Source organism: Camelus bactrianus, chromosome 10 (assembly GCF_048773025.1).
Source record: "Camelus bactrianus isolate YW-2024 breed Bactrian camel chromosome 10, ASM4877302v1, whole genome shotgun sequence".
NCBI lineage: Eukaryota > Metazoa > Chordata > Mammalia > Artiodactyla > Camelidae > Camelus > Camelus bactrianus.
This window is the reverse complement of record NC_133548.1, coordinates 23,456,908-23,476,523: the sequence shown is the minus strand read 5'-3', so window position 1 is coordinate 23,476,523 and position 19,616 is coordinate 23,456,908. Positions and strand designations below refer to the sequence as shown.

General features: G+C 34.5%; 1 protein-coding gene across 3 annotated transcripts in view; it reads left to right on the top strand.

Annotated features, from left to right (window-relative positions):
- PDHX (pyruvate dehydrogenase complex component X) overlaps nucleotides 1-19,395 on the top strand; it is a 65,858-nt gene extending 46,463 nt beyond the window's left edge. Inside the window, exons 7-11 of one of the 3 annotated variants that reach the window (XM_010964687.3) lie at nucleotides 1,521-1,668; nucleotides 8,721-8,779; nucleotides 11,949-12,107; nucleotides 16,053-16,117; nucleotides 18,543-19,395. In XM_010964687.3, coding sequence (XP_010962989.2) covers nucleotides 1,521-1,668; nucleotides 8,721-8,779; nucleotides 11,949-12,107; nucleotides 16,053-16,117; nucleotides 18,543-18,801 — 690 coding nt within the window. In that variant the 3' untranslated portion in view covers nucleotides 18,802-19,395. Of the gene's footprint in view, nucleotides 1-1,520; nucleotides 1,669-8,720; nucleotides 8,780-11,948; nucleotides 12,108-14,004; nucleotides 14,154-16,052; nucleotides 16,118-17,678; nucleotides 18,351-18,542 lie in introns of those variants that run through there. The other 2 variants (XM_045523750.2, XM_074372178.1) reach the window with 2 other exon arrangements.
- The last annotated feature ends 221 nt before the right edge of the window (nucleotides 19,396-19,616 follow it).

Genomic DNA, 19,616 nt, shown 5'->3' with positions numbered 1-19,616 from the left:
TAGTAGCTCAAAGTGATAAAGACAAAAATACTCTACATGTTTTGTTTTGCACATTTCCATGAACCAAATTTGTTTGTACAGTGCCACTTTCCAAATAGAATTATGGTTCAATTTAAATTTACTACAAGTTCCACAACTTGAGTACTGTGTATATGCTCTATAATTATGATACTTTTCATGTCTTTTTTTGGGGGGGTGATACTAGTAATTGGTAACTGACACAACATCCCTTTTGTGGATTTCTTCTATTTTTTGGCCAAGGGAATTGATAGTTTTACTGTGAAGAACTATAGAGATTATATAGCTAATCATTCTTTCCTTCTTGGATACATGCAGTATAACAGCCTTGTTTATTTTCAGATTACTCCATTTTACCTCTGTCTCCCTTTCTTAGTACCTTTTATGTCATTTGCTGCCCATGAGAAGAAATGCAGGATAATAATTTTATTTAAAGTTAAATAGACACTGTAAAAAAAAAAAACACCACCAAACAAATAAACCTACACAGCTTTTTCTGATGGAGAAGTATATTCCAATATAATATTTTAAAAGAATTAAGACAGTATAAGTTTCATGAGCAACATACTTTTTAAGTGTACATTAATGATACATGACCACATACACAAAAGTTTGTGAGTAATCAAACTTCATTTCTTTAAAAAGTAAGTTATTCAAATTAGGAAGATAAACCTTGCTTTCAAATTCTTACAGTATGTAGACAGCATTTATTTTACTTGGTCAAATATCTTGCTAACATAAACTGTTTAATTCCCTGAGAGAGCATTTGTTAAAAAAAAAAAAAAAAAGTCAGCTCTATTTTGGCTGTTTTGTACTATCCTAAGTGATTGTGATCCAGTCCCAGAATGGAGTAAAGGACAAGAAAGGAATTAGATGTAATTTAAGGTCCATCATGTTTTTGTTAGCGTTTCAAAGGACAGAGTGGAAAAGCTACATTCAAGTTACAGGAAATTTTTATTATCTTATTCATACTTTATATTATGAGTTTTTTTGAAATAAGATGCTAATGTGATTTAAAAAATTTTTAATTACAAAACAAAAATAAAGATATTTTGGCAGATTAGTATGTTGGGTTTTTTTTTCTACTGTATGCCATTTCTTCTAATTGTTTTATTGATTGATTGATTGCTTTGAGTTTTATTAAAAAGTGATGTTTGTAACAAAAGCTACCTACAGGCTTACAGGTGGTATCAGTACACACAGCCATGGGGGTATTATTCATGATTTGGTAGATGTCTTTTTGATCATCTTAAACATAGCAACATAAAGATGTTCCATGCACAACTGAAACACGAATTTTTCTACTTTTTTCTATAGTCATTTACTATAAAGCTAAAACTCCTAAGGTATCTTCTTATAGTAAGAATTTTTAATAATACTTTTACTATATTAATCTTTATTTTCATAAGTTAGGTAACTGAGACTGGATTTCAGTTATGCAGTTTGTTTACTTGTTTTTTCCAATTCCATTTGTGGTTTAATGGACATGTTATTTTTTACAGGGCACATTCACTGAAATCCCTGCTAGCAATATTAGAAGAGTTATTGCTAAGAGGCTAACTGAATCTAAAAGTACTATACCTCATGCGTATGCAACTGCTGACTGTGACCTTGGAGCTGTTTTAAAAGCTAGACAAAATCTCATCAGAGGTTAGTAAAGCTGAATTTATTTTATGTGATACACATGCTAAACTATTATGAAAGCCTTTATTTATAAAATGTACGTTGTGTAGCTTTTTTTTTCAATTTTATCATTAGCTATGTTTTAGTGCTACAAAAAAATTGATTCTCTTTTCTTATAAGAAATAGATTGGTTCCAGAGTATTGAATTAATTATACTTTTTGATATGATGAGTGAATAAGCAGTTCTTAACATCTCAGAAAGTATATAATCCGAAACTGATTTAAGAATGTTTTAGATTATAAATATGTCTTAGATATCACTTGTCTTTATAATTTTAATTTTCAGTTTCTTTTCAAAATGTACTTTTATATTTTTAAATTTGTAGTGTTCCTCCTGTAAATCAGTTAAAACTAAGGTTGCTGAGAGACATAAATTTTTAGTATGAACTGATGTTTTATTTTTTCTTTGCAGTTTTTGGCTTTTATTTCATTTTCTTGCCTTATTGCACTGTCTAGGACCTCTGTTACAGGGATAAATATAAGTGGTGAAATCAAACATTCTTGCCTTGTTCTGGATCTTAGGGGAAAACATTTGTCTTTAATGTTAACTGTTGGTTTTGGGGAAGGTAACTTTCTTCATGTTGAGGAAATTTATTTTCCTAATTTGCTGAGAATTTTAAGCATGAATGGATGCTGAATTTTGTCAAATACTTTTTGTGCATCTCTTGAGATAATCTTTCCTTTCCCTGTTAATATGGTGAATTAGGTTGATTTCCAGATGTTGAATCAACTTTGTTTACCTAAGTGATTCCTCATTAATGAGTGATGAAAGCTTACTTAATCATTAATTTTTTCATATATTGCTTGATCCCACTTTCTAAATTTTTGCCAAGAATTTTTACACCTATGCACATGAGAAATACTGGCCTGTGGTTTTTCCTTTATTGAGAATTTTTGGGGGTTTGTTATCAGATTGCAGAATGAGTTGGGCTGTATTTCTTACTCCTTTGTTTTCTGGAAAAGTTTTGAGTAGAATTGGTTTTGTTTCTTTTTTAATTATTTGGTGGGATTTACCAGTGAAGCTATTTAGGCCTACTGTTTTCTTTATGGGGAGATTTTTAACTGCAAATTCAGTTTTTAAAATAGATAAGAGTTATTTATTTCTTCTTGAATGAAATTTGATAGTTTTGTGTTTTTCATGGAATTTGTTTGTCATCTAATCAAATTTATTGGCATAAAGTTGATCATAATATTACCTTACTGTACTTCTAACATCACTATATACATTCCTTCATATCCACAGCTTTTGCATCATGGATTAAACCAACCATAGGTGGAAATTGTATTTTTTTATATGAAGTTCGAAAAAGCAAAACTTGAATTTGCCACACACTGGCAACTGTTTGCATAGTATTTACATTGTATTAGGTATTATAAGTATTCTAGAGATGATTTAAAGTACACAGGAGAATGTGTGTAGGTTATATGCAAGTACTGCACCATTTCCTGTAACGGACTTGAGCATCTCGGATTTTGGTATCGGAGGGATATCTTGAAACTAGTTTCCCCTGGACACCAAAAGATGACTGCAATCTGAAGTGAGGTCATCATTTTATATATTAATAATTTGTCTTCTAACTTTCTTGATCAGTCTGGCTAGAGGTTTATCAATTTTATTGATCTCTTCAAAGAACCAGTATTTAATGTTATTAACTTTCTATTTCTATAATTTTGTTTTTATTGATTTCTGCTCTCACCTTTACTGTTTCCTTTTTTCTATTTGCTTTGGGTTTAATTTGCTTTCCCCCACCCTAGTTTCTTAAGGTGAAAATTGATATCAATATAACATAATAAATTTTATTTCTAGTATAAGCATATGCTTTTAAGTTCTCTTTAAGCAATGCTAGCTGTATCCCATAATTTTTGACATGTTTCATTTTCCTTCCCATTCGATTCTAGGTGTTTTCTTATTTCCCTTGTGATTTCTGTTTTGATTCATCATTTAGAAGCATAAGTTTAATTTCCAAATACTCAGGGGCTTTTCAGTTATCTTTCTTTTATGATTTCTAGTTTAACTCAGTTGTGTTTAGAGAACATGCTTTGTATGATTTAAATCTTTATAAATTTGTTGAGATTTATAGTCATAATGTTACTAATTAATTTTATAGTCATAATGTTACCAAGCTCATACTTAGCATTGCAGGACAGCCAGTAAATCAAGAGATGAGGTGTTGGGGCAAGTAAGAATGATTTTATTCAGAAAGCCAGCAGACCAAAAAGATGGCAGACTAGTGTCCCAAAGAACCATTTTACTTGGGTTAGAATTCAGGCTTCTTTTATACTAAAAGGGTTGGTGTGTGACTGGGTGTTGCAGACTTCTTAGTGCTGGAATCCTTTGTTCTTACAGTGTCTGTGTGGGTCTGATCACAGTGTTCCTATAAACTCCCAACAAGACAGTTGTTATTTTCTGTTCTGCAACCTTTTATCTCCTGATAAATGGAAAAGTGTTATACTTTTAAATGTCAAGCCTGGGAAGTAGAGCATTGAGAAAGGGCTGTTATCTATATGTCATGCCATAGACATCATTCTTTTACAAAAGTGCTGAGCCAACATGAATGACTAAGCACAGGCAACAGCACAAAGGTTAGAGATAAAGGAATAGGTCCAATATGGAGTCAGGTTTGTTCTCTGTTACTATAATAGGGTCTATCTTATTTCATGTGTACTTGAAAAGAATGTATGGTTTACTTTTGAGGAGCATTCTATAAATGTCAGTTAGGTGAAGTTGGTTGATAGAATTATTCTTGTCTCGTATACCCTTACTGACTTCCTATTTTTTTGTCTTATTAATTCTTGAAAGAAGAACATTAAAATATTTAATTTTAACTGTAGATTTGTCTGTTTCCCCTCTTAGTTTTGTCTGTTTTTCTTCATGTATTTTGAAGGTCTGTTAATAGGCACTTACACATTTAGGATTTTTGTATTTTCTTGATGAATAGACTCATCATACAATATCCTATCTGTTGCTGGTATAATATTCATTATCCTCAAACCTTCTTTGTCTGATGTGTATGTGGGCATTAGTGTTTTCAAGTTATGTCTTCTTCATTCTTAATGTAGCTGTATCTTTATATCTCACACATAACACAGGTTCGGCTCTAGACCACCACAATAAAGCAAATATTTCAATAGAGCGAGCCACACATTTTGTTTGTTTGTTTCCAAGTACATATAAAAGTTACATTGCACTACACTACGGTCTGTTAAGTGTGCAATGGCATTATGTCTAAAAATACTTTATTGCTAAAAATGCTAACCATCATCTGAGCCTTCAGTGAGTCAGTCTTTTTGCAGGTGGAGAGTCTTCCCTCAATATTGATGTCTGCTGACTGATCAAGGCGGTGGTTGCTAAAGGTTGGGGTGGCTGTGGCAATTTTTAAAAATAAGACAACGATGAATTTTGCTGCACTAATTGACTCTCCTTTCACAAATGGTTCTCTGTAGCGGCAGTGCTGCTTTGTAACATTTTACCCAGCGTAGAGCTTCTTTCAGAAGTGGAGTCAGTCTACTCAAACCCTGCTGCTGCCTTGTCAGCTAAGTTTATGTCATGTTCTAAATCCTTCGTTGTCATTTCAACAGTCTTCACAGCATCCTCACCAGGAGTAAATTACAGCTCAGGAAACCTCTTTCTTTGCTCATCCATAAGAAGCAAGTCCTCATCCATTCAAGTTTTATCATGAGATTATAGCAGTTTAGTTGTATCTTCAGACTCCACTTCTAATTCTGATTCTCTTGTTACTTGTACCATACCTGCAGTTACTCCCTCCATTGAAGTCTTGAACCCCTCCAAGTCATCCATGAGGATTGGAATCAACTTCCAAACCCCTGTTAATGTTGATATTTCTACCTCTTTCCATGAATTATGAATGTCCTTAATGACATCTGGACGGTGAATCCTCTCCAGAAGGTTTTTCAATTGACTTTGCCCAGATCCATCAAAGGAATCATTGTCTATGGCAGCTATATATAGCCTTATGAAATGTACTTCTTTAATAAGACTTGAAAGTTGAAATTATTCCTTGATCCATGGGCTACATGATGGATTTTTAGCAGGCATGAAAACAACATTAATCTTGTCTGATTTCCATCAGAGCTCCTGGGTGACCAAGTGCATTGTCAGTGAGCAATAATATTTTGAAAGAAATCTTTTTTATGAACAGTAGGTCTCCACAGTGGGCTTAAAATGTTCAGGATACCATGTTTTAAAGAGATACGCTATCATCCAGGCTTTGTTGTTCCATTTATAGAGCACAGGCAAAGTAGATTTAGCATCATTCTTAAGGGCCCTAGGAGTTTCAGAATGGTAAATGAGCATTGGCTTCAACCTAACATCACCAGCTGTCTAACAAGAGAGTCAGCCTGTCCTTTGAAGCCAGGCATTGACTTCTCCTCTCCAGCTATGGAAGTCCTAGATGGCATCTGTTTTCAATAGAAGGTTGTTTCATCTACAGCGCTTGCTGTTTCCTTACACATTTATGTTATGGAGATGGCTTCTTTCCTTAAACCTCATGAACCAACCACTGCTAGCTTCACACTTCTCTTCTGTAGCTTCCTCTCCTCTCTCAGCCTTCACAGAATTATAGAGAGTTAAGGCCTTGCTCTGGATTGGGCTTTGGCTTCAGGGAATGCTATGGCTGGTTTAATCTATCCAGAATACTATAAAACTTTCTTCCTATCTTGCTTTTCCTCCCACCCTACTAGGATGGGCACAGCTTTCTCTTGTGATTTTTTCTTTACATGCTAAGTGAAAGCAGAACTGATAAATCAGCTTAGGTACAGGCTTTCCAACTTGACAGCTTTTAAAAGTTCAAGGAACCAAATGAAAAGCTATTTCAGAGAGAATGGTCAATAAAATATTCAAGAAGTAAACCCTGGAAACTGCCCTTTTAGTCTCAAATGACGCTTAGGTATGACATAGAAATTATTATGGGAATAATTTTCCTGGTTCCTTTCGTTCATGAGGCCAGAAACAGTGCTATTTCAGTGGGGGTGTGGATTACAGTAGTATCTTTGCATGATCCAGTTTTGGTATGTCCTTTCAATTAGGAATTTTCTGGCAAGTCTTCAAAGAGCCCACATTATCCAAGTATCTCCACTCTTCTTTCTTATGTAAGATTATAGTATATAGCATTCTGTATGCGTATTTCACACTTTATTTTGTAACAATATACAAATAAGAATATTTTATATTCGTAATGTTTCATACTGTCTTCTTAATGTCACCAATGGTCTCCTTCCAGCATGTTTGAAAATTTCCGTAATAAAAAATTTTTTTCAGTGTGTTTTAAATTTCATTTAAAAAGTAAAGGATCTTGGGAACAAAATCTCCTTTGCACATGTTAGATTTGAGATGCCTATTAGACATGTAAGTGGAAACGTCATGTGAGAAAGTGGATATGAGTCTGAAACTCCGTATACATCAGGACTGGGGACAGGAGGAATCACTGTCATATAGATGGTCTCAGAACCATGGAACTGAAGTTCTCACCAGGCAGGTCGTTAGCATGAGAGGAAGGGACTTGAACATGAGTGAACAGAGAGTGGAATAAAACCAGGAGAGTCTACTGACACAGTCGGAGAGAGAAAGTGTTTCAAGCTGAAGAAAGTGATCAAATGTAGGAGTATGATGGGGGCAGGGAATTTTAGGTGAGGACTGTGGACTTGGGCAGTAGATTTGGAAATCATCAGCTGGCAGGTGTTTTGAGAAGTCTTCACTCTGGATACCGGTGGACAGTAGATAAAGTGAGGAGGCTGAGAGAGGCAGGAGAGGTAAGCATAATGAGTTCATAAAATACGATGTCTGCATATCAAAATTTATGCAGACCAGATCTTTTGTTTGTGGTTATCATTAAAAGTCTAAGCACTGGAAATGCGTTTCTATTTCTGCTCCCAAAGGGATTTTAAATAAACAAAAATGTTTGTGTTTCTGGAAATCTGAATTATAAGAGCTGTGTATTGGAAGAGCAGCTGGCAGTTACCATGACAGCTTGGCAGTATTAGGTTTGTAGTACTACATCTCATCGCTTTCTGAAATCTTAGCATGCCTTTGAAATGAGCTATTGTTCACGTAAAATTCCGTGATACTGCAGTAACAGGATGTGTGTATTCTGCCACATTCCATCGACTAGATTTTGATCTTCAAGTCTTTTTCTTGAAGTTCTTGCAATAAAGAATCAAATGGTAGTTTACATTTTCTAATAGTTTCATACTCACTGGGAAAAGCAAAGGTATAAATCAAATGCTTTAGTTATGATCAGCTCTTTGGGAAGGGAGGGATCCCAGCTTTATCTTAAAATCATTATGTATAGTGGAAGGAAATTGATTTAAATGAATTCACCATAGAAGTAGACAGAGAACCTCATGTTATTCATTACGTTAGGATCCATGCCAGCATTGCTTCATCTTTGGCATTTGCTATATCCTGTTTTGTTAAAAAGCAACCCTTATTTAATGTAATGGTCTTAAATTTTTTCATCATACAGCTCATTAGTAAAAAAATTTCTGAGCATTCCCTTTCTCTCTTTCTACGTATGTATTTGTTTCTTTAAAGTGACTACATGCACCACTGTTCTGATATAATCAGTCTATTATAAAGCATGAACAAGATACAAACATTTGAGAAGGATGTGGAAAAAAATGAATCATCTTGTAAACTTCCTGGCTATACAGGCCTCTGAGAGAGACCATTTGTCTTTTTAGAGACCCAGGAGTTGGTTCTTTTCTTTCTGATTATGGTTATAATGTGTATCCTTCAAGTTCTTACATATGATATCTGAACAATATAAAAGAATTGTAATCAGGCCCAAGAGTAAACTTTTACATTTATGGTTAGTATTATTTATCTGGGACCTCATATAATGAAACTTTTTCTACTTGAGAGAACCTTATAACTAAGCAAACAAACAAAAACCTGTAAAATTTTTCGTTTGTCAGTACATAATTTAGAAGTTTGCAATCATAATGGTTAATTTTAAAGTTGTATGATGAATGCTAATTTTAATATGCTTGTTTTCTTTCAGATGACATTAAAGTATCAGTGAATGATTTCATCATCAAGGCAGCGGCTGTTACCCTTAAAGTAAGTAGCAAACCCCCAAATAATTTTAGCTGCTAAAGTGGTCTCGTGTCTTGAGATTTTACATCATAAATAGAACTCTTATTTTTAAGTCACAACAATTTTGTAATTTTAATGCTAAAAATATTCTATTGTTTAATCTTACTCTCAGTTTTACAGATGAAGTAATTGAGAATCAAAAAGGCTTACAATGAATTATAGCAGAATAAAGACCATTTATTCCACAAATACTAATTGATCCCCTAGCTTGTACTAAATATTAGGCCTTAGCAGTATAGCAGTGAACAAAAGCCTATATATTTTCTGCTCTCGTGGGGCTTACAGTCTAGTAGGGAGAGACAAACATACATATATCAGGTAGTGAAAGCGCTGAGGAGAAAAAGAAAGCAGGGGAAGGGGGTTATTTTCAAAAATTCAGCAAGGAAGGCCTCTCTGGCAGGGTGATAACGGAGACAAGGCTGGCAGAGAGGGAGAGAGCCACGTAGGTCTTGGGGGAGGAGTGCTCTGGGCAGAGGGGACAGCAGACACAGAGGCTGTGAGGAGCTGATCGTGTCACTCAGCGTCATGGCTCTGGGGATGAAGGGAGCCTAGAGTGGAGTTAGCCAGAGTGGGGAGGTAGGAGGTGAGATTCAACATGAAAAAAGATGGAGTTGAGGGAGCCCCGAAGTACATGAGTCCTTAGTGGCCATGGTAAGGAGTAGGGATTCAATTATGAATGAGAAGGATGTCTTTGGAGCGCTTTGAGCAAAGGACTAACACTATCTGACTTAAACTTTAAAAAGAAGGAGGAGAGCCTGCTGCGGGGGTTGTGCGGAGCATGGCCTCAGGAAGCCAGGCAGAGGCAGTGCTCTCTCCTGGAAGGCTGGGGGATGACCGCGGCTTGGGCAGAGCTGGGTCACATGGAGACAGCCGGTTATGTTCCAGAAGCAGAGCCAGCAGGATTTGCTGATGGATCGGATGTGGAGGGTGAGAGAAGGGACAAGGATTTTGCCCCAACCAGTGGAAGGAATGGAATTTTCCCTGTCCTAAGATTGGGAAAATGGGAGAGGAGCGGGTATGAGGCAAGAAATCTAGAGTTTTGGACAAATTGAGTTCAGGAAACCTAGCGGCATTCCAGCGGGGGGTGGCAGGAAGGCAAGCGAACTTGCGAGCCTGCAGCTCAGCAGTGTCTGGCTCCAGATGTAAACTCTGGACCCAGGCTTCTGACGTCCCGCTCAGCACCGTTTGCTGTGATGCCTTCTTTCTTCTTTCTAGGCTATTTTCTGGATCACTGTTTATTAAGTGCTGTATTTCAAACACATTTATAAGGAATTCACTTTTACATCTTGGACAGTGCAATAATAAAGAATTTTAAAGGCATGCCTTTTCAGCCATTTGGTATCTAAATGTTCATATGGTTTTTCTTTTTGACCAAATGATATTTTGAATTATATTAATGGTTTTTCTGATTATGAGTCATTCTTGCCTTCTTCAGGTGAATCCCTCAGGATCATTAGCTGTTTGTTAATATTTCATTTTATGATTTTGCATCAGAAGCCATAAGTAATTATGTAAATTCTATGCTAGCTTTTTTCATGCTTTTTTTTTTTTAAATCATTGCCTTCATAAAATGAATTTGGATACATTTTTCCCTTTCCTTTTTCTGTGCTTATTTCAATATTATAAAGATTTTTATTTCTCAAAGTTTTATAGAGTTTACCAGTGAAAATATGGGAGGCTAGTTCTATTTTGAGGAGGAGGCTCTGGCAACTTTCTCATTTTTTTTTACCACACGATTAGCAAGCTATTTTTGAATCAATTTTAGAAATTTATATATTCCAAGAAAATCATTTATTTCATGGATTTCCAAACTTATTAGCCCAGAGTCATTTGAATTTGCTTCTTACAATTATTTTAGTGTCCTCAGTGCCTGGGTTTATTCTGAACTCTGTGTTACTTTTATTGCATATTTTGCATATTGCGTATTATTGCATATTTGTATTCTCACTAGAAATATTTTGTTAGAAAACATGAATGTGTAATTCATTATAATTATTTTTTATTAATAAGAAAGTTTAAGATGAATTTTCCTTTGAATACAACTTAGGCTTTATCCCAGAGGTTTTTGTTATACAACTTTCTAATTGATTTGTCAAATAGTCTTCAATTATGAGGTTCCCCCCCCTCTTATTTCAGTGTTGTCTATGAAGAATTTAAAATCTTCTGAGGGGTTGGGACATAATTGTTTATTTCTTTGACATAGTAGCATTGTTTAATGAATGAGCTGCGCCTTGAAATGTGGAGAAGTGAAAAGAGCAGTTGAGCAGTGATGAAATGGAAGTGGGTGTAGGACAGCAGCAGTGAGAAGTCTGAGTAGGGTGACAGTTCACCTTAGGGGAGTGGTCAGGAGTAACATTAGATAGACTGGGTGAAATCAAATGGGTTGCTGTGTTTGAAAGACACGCTGGGAGGCCTGGATCTTATTCTGTAGAAAGCAGTGAACTTTTGAGAAGAAAAATTAGCTTGTAATTTCTGTTTTTCAGCATCATTGTCTCCTAAGAATATTTGGCAACATTATCCATACACACTGTTTCCAAGCATTTAGTCATTCCGTCTGGTTTTTTCCATCCTCAGTGTAGTTGCATGTATATTAAATATATACATGCTCATATATAGTATATAACATGTGTTTATGAAGCCTAGGAAATCTCTCTTTAATAGAGAAGTCATTTATTAAGAGCTTTCTAGTATCTTCCAAGGCTATGCTAGAAAACCAGGCTTCCTCATGCCACAGGAATAATATGGTGGAATGTCACTACTCCTCTGCCCTCCTCTCTTCTCCTCAAGGTCATGTTGGTCATCATATGAGGCAGGAAGGTTAACAGTCATTAAATGCTTCCTAGATATCAGGTTTAGCAAAGGGAGCCCTTTTTTTTAACCATGTTATAAAGAGATTAAAACATGTACATCATCAGAATCTCCTCAAGCTTGCTTCAGAGCAGGTGATATGTTTAATTATTCTTCCCAAACATAGAATATTTAATATAGTGATCCAAGCCAGTTTTTTCAAATTGAATTTTTTTTTTCCTTCAGTCTAGCTATATTCACTTTCAAAACTGCATAGTGATATTAGGTATTTTTCTGTACCATCCTTGGTCTTTAGTAACATGTTTTTTCTATTGCTGTTTTCTAGCAAATGCCGAGTGTTAATGTAAGCTGGGATGGAGAGGGCCCAAAGCAACTGCCCTTTATTGACATTTCAGTGGCTGTGGCAACAGATAAAGGTCTAATTACACCAATTATAAAAGATGCTGCTGCTAAGGGTCTACAGGAAATTGCTGTCTCTGTAAAGGTAGGTCTTAACAAATACTGTACTTTCAGAATGTTAGAAATTACTTTCTGATAAAGTCTTGGTATGATATGGTCACACTGTGAGGGAGATATACGTGTGTGTGGTAATATATATTTTTGTTATTTCTAAGTGATTATCAATTATGTATATAGGTTTTTCAGTTTTAATCTGGGTACAACCCATTTTAAGAACATTTAACATTCAAATATTTAGAAATAATATGCAGATAAGTTAGGGCCCACAGCATCAAGTTTTAGATGAATGCTTTATATCCCAAAGTCTCAAATTCAACTCTGAAGATGATATTTTGATAGAATTTAAAGTTAAAGCTGAAACTCTATTTCTATGAAAGTGGTAGTGGATAGACCTCACTTTTCACAGCATTTTATTCTTAAAGGTTTATTTTATTCATTTCCTCCCTAGAATTGAGACCATCAAAAAGTACTTAGTATTCCAGAAGCAAAAGTACTTCATTTTTCCTGGGCTCCTTTAAAAGCAGTTTTGTAGCTCCAGTACGGAAGAATCAGATTTCACTAAAAGTATCACATTGAATAAGCAGGAACACAAGCAATAGGTCAGCTTTGAGAGCCTCATGAATTTCCAAGGGTTTTTTGTTTTTTGTTTTTTTGTTTTTGGCAGAAGTATCACAGATCTTGAAGTGTTAGCATTGAAAATTTTAGATTCATTTAGATAAGTGATTTTTTTGTTTTCCATTTGTCAAGGACCTCTGATATGTTGAGTGGTAGAAAAAGTTACCAGGGGGATAAAAAGTAGAAGATAAGACTCCTTTGGGGAACTGACAGTATATAAATGTGTAGACTCACTTGCCCCAAATAAATAAATGAATGCAAGTTAATCTAGTTTAGAATCTAGTTGGATCTTAAAGGTGATCTTAGTGGAATTGACATATTTAAGTCTCTCTTCACTCCTCTTTAGAAAGATTTGCAGAATGTTTTTATAGATAAAAATGCAACTGTTTTTCTTAATTGAGAGGTGGTAATAATTTGGCAAATTCAAAAGTTAAAGAGATTAGTTTATTAGGATATTACATGCCTTTTTTTCATAAAGGGTTTTCAACAGCAGTAAGAATGCATATATTTCAGTGTTTTTGTGAAGTTCAAATGAGATTAGATTTAACTGTAGTGTTAGAATTTCCTTTAACTGTAGAGTTAAAAATTAACCATCATAAGAAGGTTTCTTTGATTCTACCCAATTTACCTGCAATCCATAGTTTTTAAAGTAGCTGTGTTAGCATTCTCTGTTCCTTGCATCTTAAAAGAACCTAAGTTGAGGTGGTAAGGAAGCAGTGTCAGCAGCCTCTCAGCAGTGGGAAGGGCGATCCTAACCCTTCGGAGTGTCCCACTGGTAGCCCTTGAGCACTCTCTGTAATTCCTGATGACTCGTAGGCTTGCTGTGTGTGTGCTCTGGCTGCTCATCTGAGCTTCCCACTCCACCTGCTTCTCTCTCTTGCTCTGCGATCTGTGGTCAGCACTCCACTAAGCACTTCATTTAATCCAATAGCCCAGTATTACGGTTGGAAACTTGAGTTTTAGCACCTTTAAGAAATTCGTCTATGGTGCTGCATCTAGAAAGCAGTGGAAGTGAGGATTTGTTTAAATGCAGTCATTTATCAGTTCAAGTGCCCCTGTCTTAGGCCTTCTGTGGCTCCCATAGCTAGAGTGACTTCCTACATCACCCTGTTTTTTGTCTTCGTATGGCTTATCAGTCTTTGAATTTACCTTGTCTGTTTATTTGTCAACCCTTTTATGTTCCTGATTGTTATGTTCATTGCCATATATCTAATTCTAGAAGGTGTTTGGAAGATAGTAGTTGCTCAGTGGATTTATTTAAAAGAAAACTTTCAATAAAAACTGTTCTATTGAAATTATTTTTCAAGGACTTTGTGGGTCCCTGAATATCTATCCATGGACCCCAGGTTAAGAACACCTGCTCTGAGTACTTCCTGACCCTCAGTAATCCCAAGGATGTCAATATGTGGGGCCAAAGGCATGCCTCAGCCAAGTTCAGGTTTGTATTCCCTGAATAAAGTAATATAGTAACAAGCCTTAGATCCCATGCTGTTCTTAATTAATTATAACAATCACAAGAGGCAGAGGCAAAGTTTACCTCATTAGTATCCAGTAAACTTTTTGAATGAATTAATAAGGCATGTGGTATATTTTAGAAATATTTACTAGTCAGCTTTTATTATGTCCTGTCAGCTGGGTGTCGGGGAACACTTGCTTTGATTTTTAAGTTCACATTACCAGGATATACCAGTGAGAATTAAGTTATTTTCAGAACCAGTAATCCTCATCAGAATCTATTCTTATTCCAAGCTGTTCAGAGTTCATTGACAAGAATACCCTGCTGATGTTTTTGGGGTCCGTATAGATTTTTTTTTAAAGTGTATTATGTGTGCTTGCAATATGTTTTTTGTTTTAGCCTGGTAACTCATCAGGCTGTGTTGAGATCATCTGCTTTTAGAGAAATGCCTTTCAAAATTCATGTGATATGTGCCTGTTCAAATCACGTGAAGTTACATTGCTTAAGGCAGGGAAAATGCATTTGTAGATTGTTCTCTCTACTTGTGATACTCTGAGGACTATATAAGTCGAAATTCATCTCTTAATTTTTCATTTTGGATCCAAATATTTTTATAAGTAACTATATCCAAATAATATAAATCATTTGGCAGTAAGTCACAGTGATAGGTTGAGATCATTTTTAGGTTTTTAAAGAATGTTTTATTTTTCAAAAATTAAATCATCTGTAGTTTAAAATTAAATAGTTATCAATAGTGATTATAGTTGTATCTATGTTAGTTATATAATACAGAATATTAAGTAATCCCCAGATATAGATCATCTACCCAAAAGACAAAAGCTTTGCTCTTCTCTGCTCTTCCCCTTATAGAGTAATTCTTGATTAGTTTTTCACCTGTAATGACTCTATCTCTGTCCTCTTGCTTTTGAAGCACTGAAAAATAAAAGTGAAGATAAATGTAGTTAATTGCATGTACATGTAGAGAAAATTCAACTGCTTTTCCTCATTTCACTCTCAGAGTGTTATCTGTCTTTCCTACTGTAAATTTTTAGACATCAGTTTTAAGAGTGGTATGAAATAATTACATTCTTAATGTTCCTTGTGGCAGGGTAAATTAGACTAGCTCATTCAGAAATGCTTTCACTATAGTATCAAGAACTAAGGGGAAAAAAATGTTCCTTTTCTAGGGCTTTTTAAGTCCTCTTCTGAGAATTTATATGAAATAATTCAAAAGAAACAAATGATCCAAATTACACCACCAGGGAAATGACTGAATTATGGCAGATGCAGTTTTAAAATATTAAACAGATGTTAAAAAAATCTTACAAAGACTAACAACATGGAAGATGCTTATACTATGGAGAAGTAAATATAAAATTCTATGTTTTTTTTTCTTTTTTACAACTCTCTGAAGTTATATATATGTATGGGTAAAAAAGAAGCAAACACTGAAATAAAAAAATAATATATTTGTTGTGAAATGGTTACCACTGAATAATTTATATAAAAGCTACTAGATTGACAAGAATGACTTTTATAATACTCTGTCTTACAAGAAAAATTTTATAGGCAAATTAGAAAGTTGCATTGTTTACATAAAAACACTGAAACAGTCTTCATCTTGTACAAGATAATTCCAATATTTGAAGAATTTTTTAAAGGGAAATTATTTTTCTAAAGTTTTGATTTACATGTTTAGCTTCTTGGATTGTCAGTGCACTAATTTACTCATTTTTTAAAGTGTGTTAGAGAAAATTATATACCTATATATGAAGTCTCTTTTAAAGTCAAATCAAGGCATATCAGAGATGAGAGTGTGTCCTGTACAAATATTTCAAGTGACAAAAATCAAAGGTATAATGTAGTGCTGGTGGTCATTCTCTGTTTGTCCTTTCCTAGGCTCTATCAAAGAAAGCCAGAGATGGAAAACTGTTACCTGAAGAATACCAAGGAGGCTCTTTTAGGTAAAATTTAATCTCTTAATTATTGGTAGCATCAAACAGATGTAAGACTTACAAAATCCTTGTCAGCCTGTTTATTTTCTGAAACATTTTTTAAAATGTAAGCTAAATATCATACTTTTATCTAGACAATAGAATACATGAAAATAGTCCCCAGATTAGTTAGGCTTTCGTATCAACGCTAGTGGGAATCCATTAGGGTTAGCTAAGTTAACCCATTCAGATGTTCACAGAATGACAGTCAGGGTCTGAAATACAGTAGATTTACAAACCTCAACTGTATATTTTTTCTACTTGTGATTTATTTTAAGGTACTTTGGGGAAGAATATTAACACTTAGACTCGAGTTATTATCAGCTCTATTTTTGTTTAAATGTAACTTGCATACATCCCATAAGCCTCCCTTCACCTTTCCTAATTCTCACCCCCTCAGGGTAACCACTGTTGTGAAAATTAACACCAAAGATTTGTTTTGCTGGCTTTGATCTTTATATAAATAGGTATTTCTCAGTGTCTGACTTCTTTCACTCAGTGTTAATGTCTGTGAGATTAACCATGTTACTGTGTGACGCAGTCACTTATTTATTATTGCAGTTATAATATTGTGTAATATGCGCTATAAATATGCCGATATCCACTTCACTGTTGCTGGGCATTTGTGTTGTCTACACTTTGGTGCTATTACAAATAGTGGTACCATGAACATTCTTCTTCTGTCTTTGGTGAACGTATGTACATACTGTTGTTGTATAGCCCTGAAAGTAGAATTGCTGGGTTTATAGCTTTGCTAGACCCTGCCTGATAGCTTTCCTAAATGGTTATACCATTTTTTACTTCCATCAAGTTGAGTGAAATAATTCCCATACATAGGATGGGAATCCCCATTGCTCCACATTCTTGTTAACTCTTGGTATTGTTAGGTTTTAAATTTTGAGTCATGGGGTATGTAGTGGTACTTTTTCTGGTCAGGGAAATACAAATTAATGATCTTGAATACTGTTTTCAGTTATCTGTCAGCCATTGGATATCTGGTAACTCATCAGGCTAAATGCCTGTTGAAGTCTTATGTCTATTTTAAAAAATGATTTATAATATTTAAAAAAATGATTTATAGGAGTTTTTTTTCCCCAGATACACAGACTTTTGTAGCATATATATTATTTCAAATACCTTTTCCCATTTTGTACCTTGCCTTTGAAACTCTCTTGATGATGTTTTTTAATGAACAGAAGTTCTGAATTTTAATAAAGTCCTATTTATCAGTATTTTTCTTTATAGTTAGTATTCTTTGTTTTCTGCTAGGAATTATTGTCTATACCAGAGTCATGAAGTTATTTTTCTATGTTATCCTCTGGAAGCTTTATAACTTCTCATGTAGATTGCAATCCATCTGAAATTAGATTTTATCTATGATATGGAGGTAAAGGTCAAGATTCTCTTTTTTCCCCATATGGATAATTAATTGATTCAGTCTCAATTATTGAAAAAAGATTACTTCTCTGTAGCATTGAGAAGATGACCGTGTGTGCTTGGTCTTTTTCTGTGTTCGCTCTCTCTTTTTCAGTTGGCCTGTTTCTTCTTCCATTGCTTAGTTACCAGCAAACTATAACTTCTGATATCTGATGATGAAAGTCTTCCAATTTTGTCCTCCATCAAGATTGTTTTCTTGGCTTTGTATTTCCAAATAAACTTTAGAATCAATTTGTCATTTTTCATCCATACACACACAGATATACAAACCTTGCTGGGATTTTGATTTGGATTGCATTGAATTGTTTGATCAGTTTAAGGAGAATTGACATCTTTATAGCATTGAGTCTTCCCGTGAATGAGCATAGTATAAAACAGTGTTTACCTAGTTCTGTGATTTCTTTCAGTTGTGTTTTGTAATTTTTTGTTTAGAGGTCTTATCTAATTTCATTAGATTTATTTCTAGATTATGCTACTGTAAATGGTACGTTAAATTTTACTTCCTAGTTAAAGCAACTTACATAGAGATATAAGGTAAGGTTTTATATTGATTTATTATCTAGTAACTTAGCTAAAGTTATTTACTAATCTTACTAGTTCATCTGTGGAGGCTTTGATTTCCTTTGTATACAATCAATTCATCTGTGAATAATAAAGTTTTATTTTCTTTTTTCCAATTCTTATACCTTATATTTCTTTTTCTTGCCATATTCCTCTGCCTGGGATTTCCAATTCAATGATGAATAAATGTTTATGTTACATGTAATATTTGTATGTGTGTTGGTACTTGTTTTTTCAATACTGTTATAAATAGTGTTGTTTGTCTGTGTCTTTGGTCTTTGAATAGCTTGGCGTAAGGTTCTGTGACATTTTTTAATAAAGTAAAAATGTATAAGTCAGGGAAAAGTTTCTTTGATTAAGGATAATGCCACCTTCAGAGCTTTTTGTTTTCCCCTAGTATTTCCAACTTGGGGATGTTTGGCATCGATGAGTTTACCGCAGTGATCAACCCACCTCAGGCCTGCATTTTGGCTGTTGGGAGATTCCGACCTGTGCTGAAGCTCACTCAGGATGACGAGGGGAACAACAGGCTGCAGCAGCGCCAGCTCATCACCGTCACGATGTCGAGTGACAGCCGCGTGGTGGATGATGAGCTGGCTACCAGGTTTCTTGAAAGTTTTAAAGCAAACCTAGAGAATCCTATTCGACTTGCCTAGTTCGTCAAAGAGAAGAAGTTGGTCTTTGGCTTAGTGAATTGTATAGTTGTTACTGAGAAACATACACTATAGGAAAACAGTTAGGTATTTAAGTGTGAAGTGGATGAAGTGTTTATTTATTTTAGGTGAAAGAGTTTGACCCAAGTTGTCTTTGTTTTCAACTTGGTTTTAATGTTAAAGAAATAAATAACAAACTGTAACTAACAGAAGAGGACATCTGGTTAGTCAGATCCATTTTTAATTTAACCACTGGTGCTGTACAAAAGGGATGTTAAAGTAGATGTAAATTAAATTGTGTGTTTGGCTCATTGGAGCATTTTACAATATTGGAGAATGTATGATAAATTGTAAAATCAAAAAGTTGTTAGAACTCTACCTTAATTGTGTTGAAATTAGAAGTGGTCTTCAGAGAGATGCCCGTTAACATAGCAGTGGGACCTCACTTTTACAAGCACTGCTCTAGATATACTTGAACCATTTAATATGTACAGACGTTTATTCTGGATAGTAGTAAATAAATAAGAATCACGCTGTACTAGGGGTTGTGGCAACATTATTGAATTTTTTTATGTATATAAAGCCATATGTTTTAGAGTGGTTTCTATCAGTCTTATTTTACACTTCCATGACACTGTGAACTAAAGAATAATTTAAAAAAAAAATTAAAAGTGAAGAAAGAGACCAAAAAAAGTGTTTGTTTCAATAATAAACTATAGTTAAAATATCTAAGCCTTCAGAAATAAACTGCTCACCTTCATACTGAGTTGGAACATATTAAAATAAATTATGCTATTTCCTATCAAACATTTTAAGTT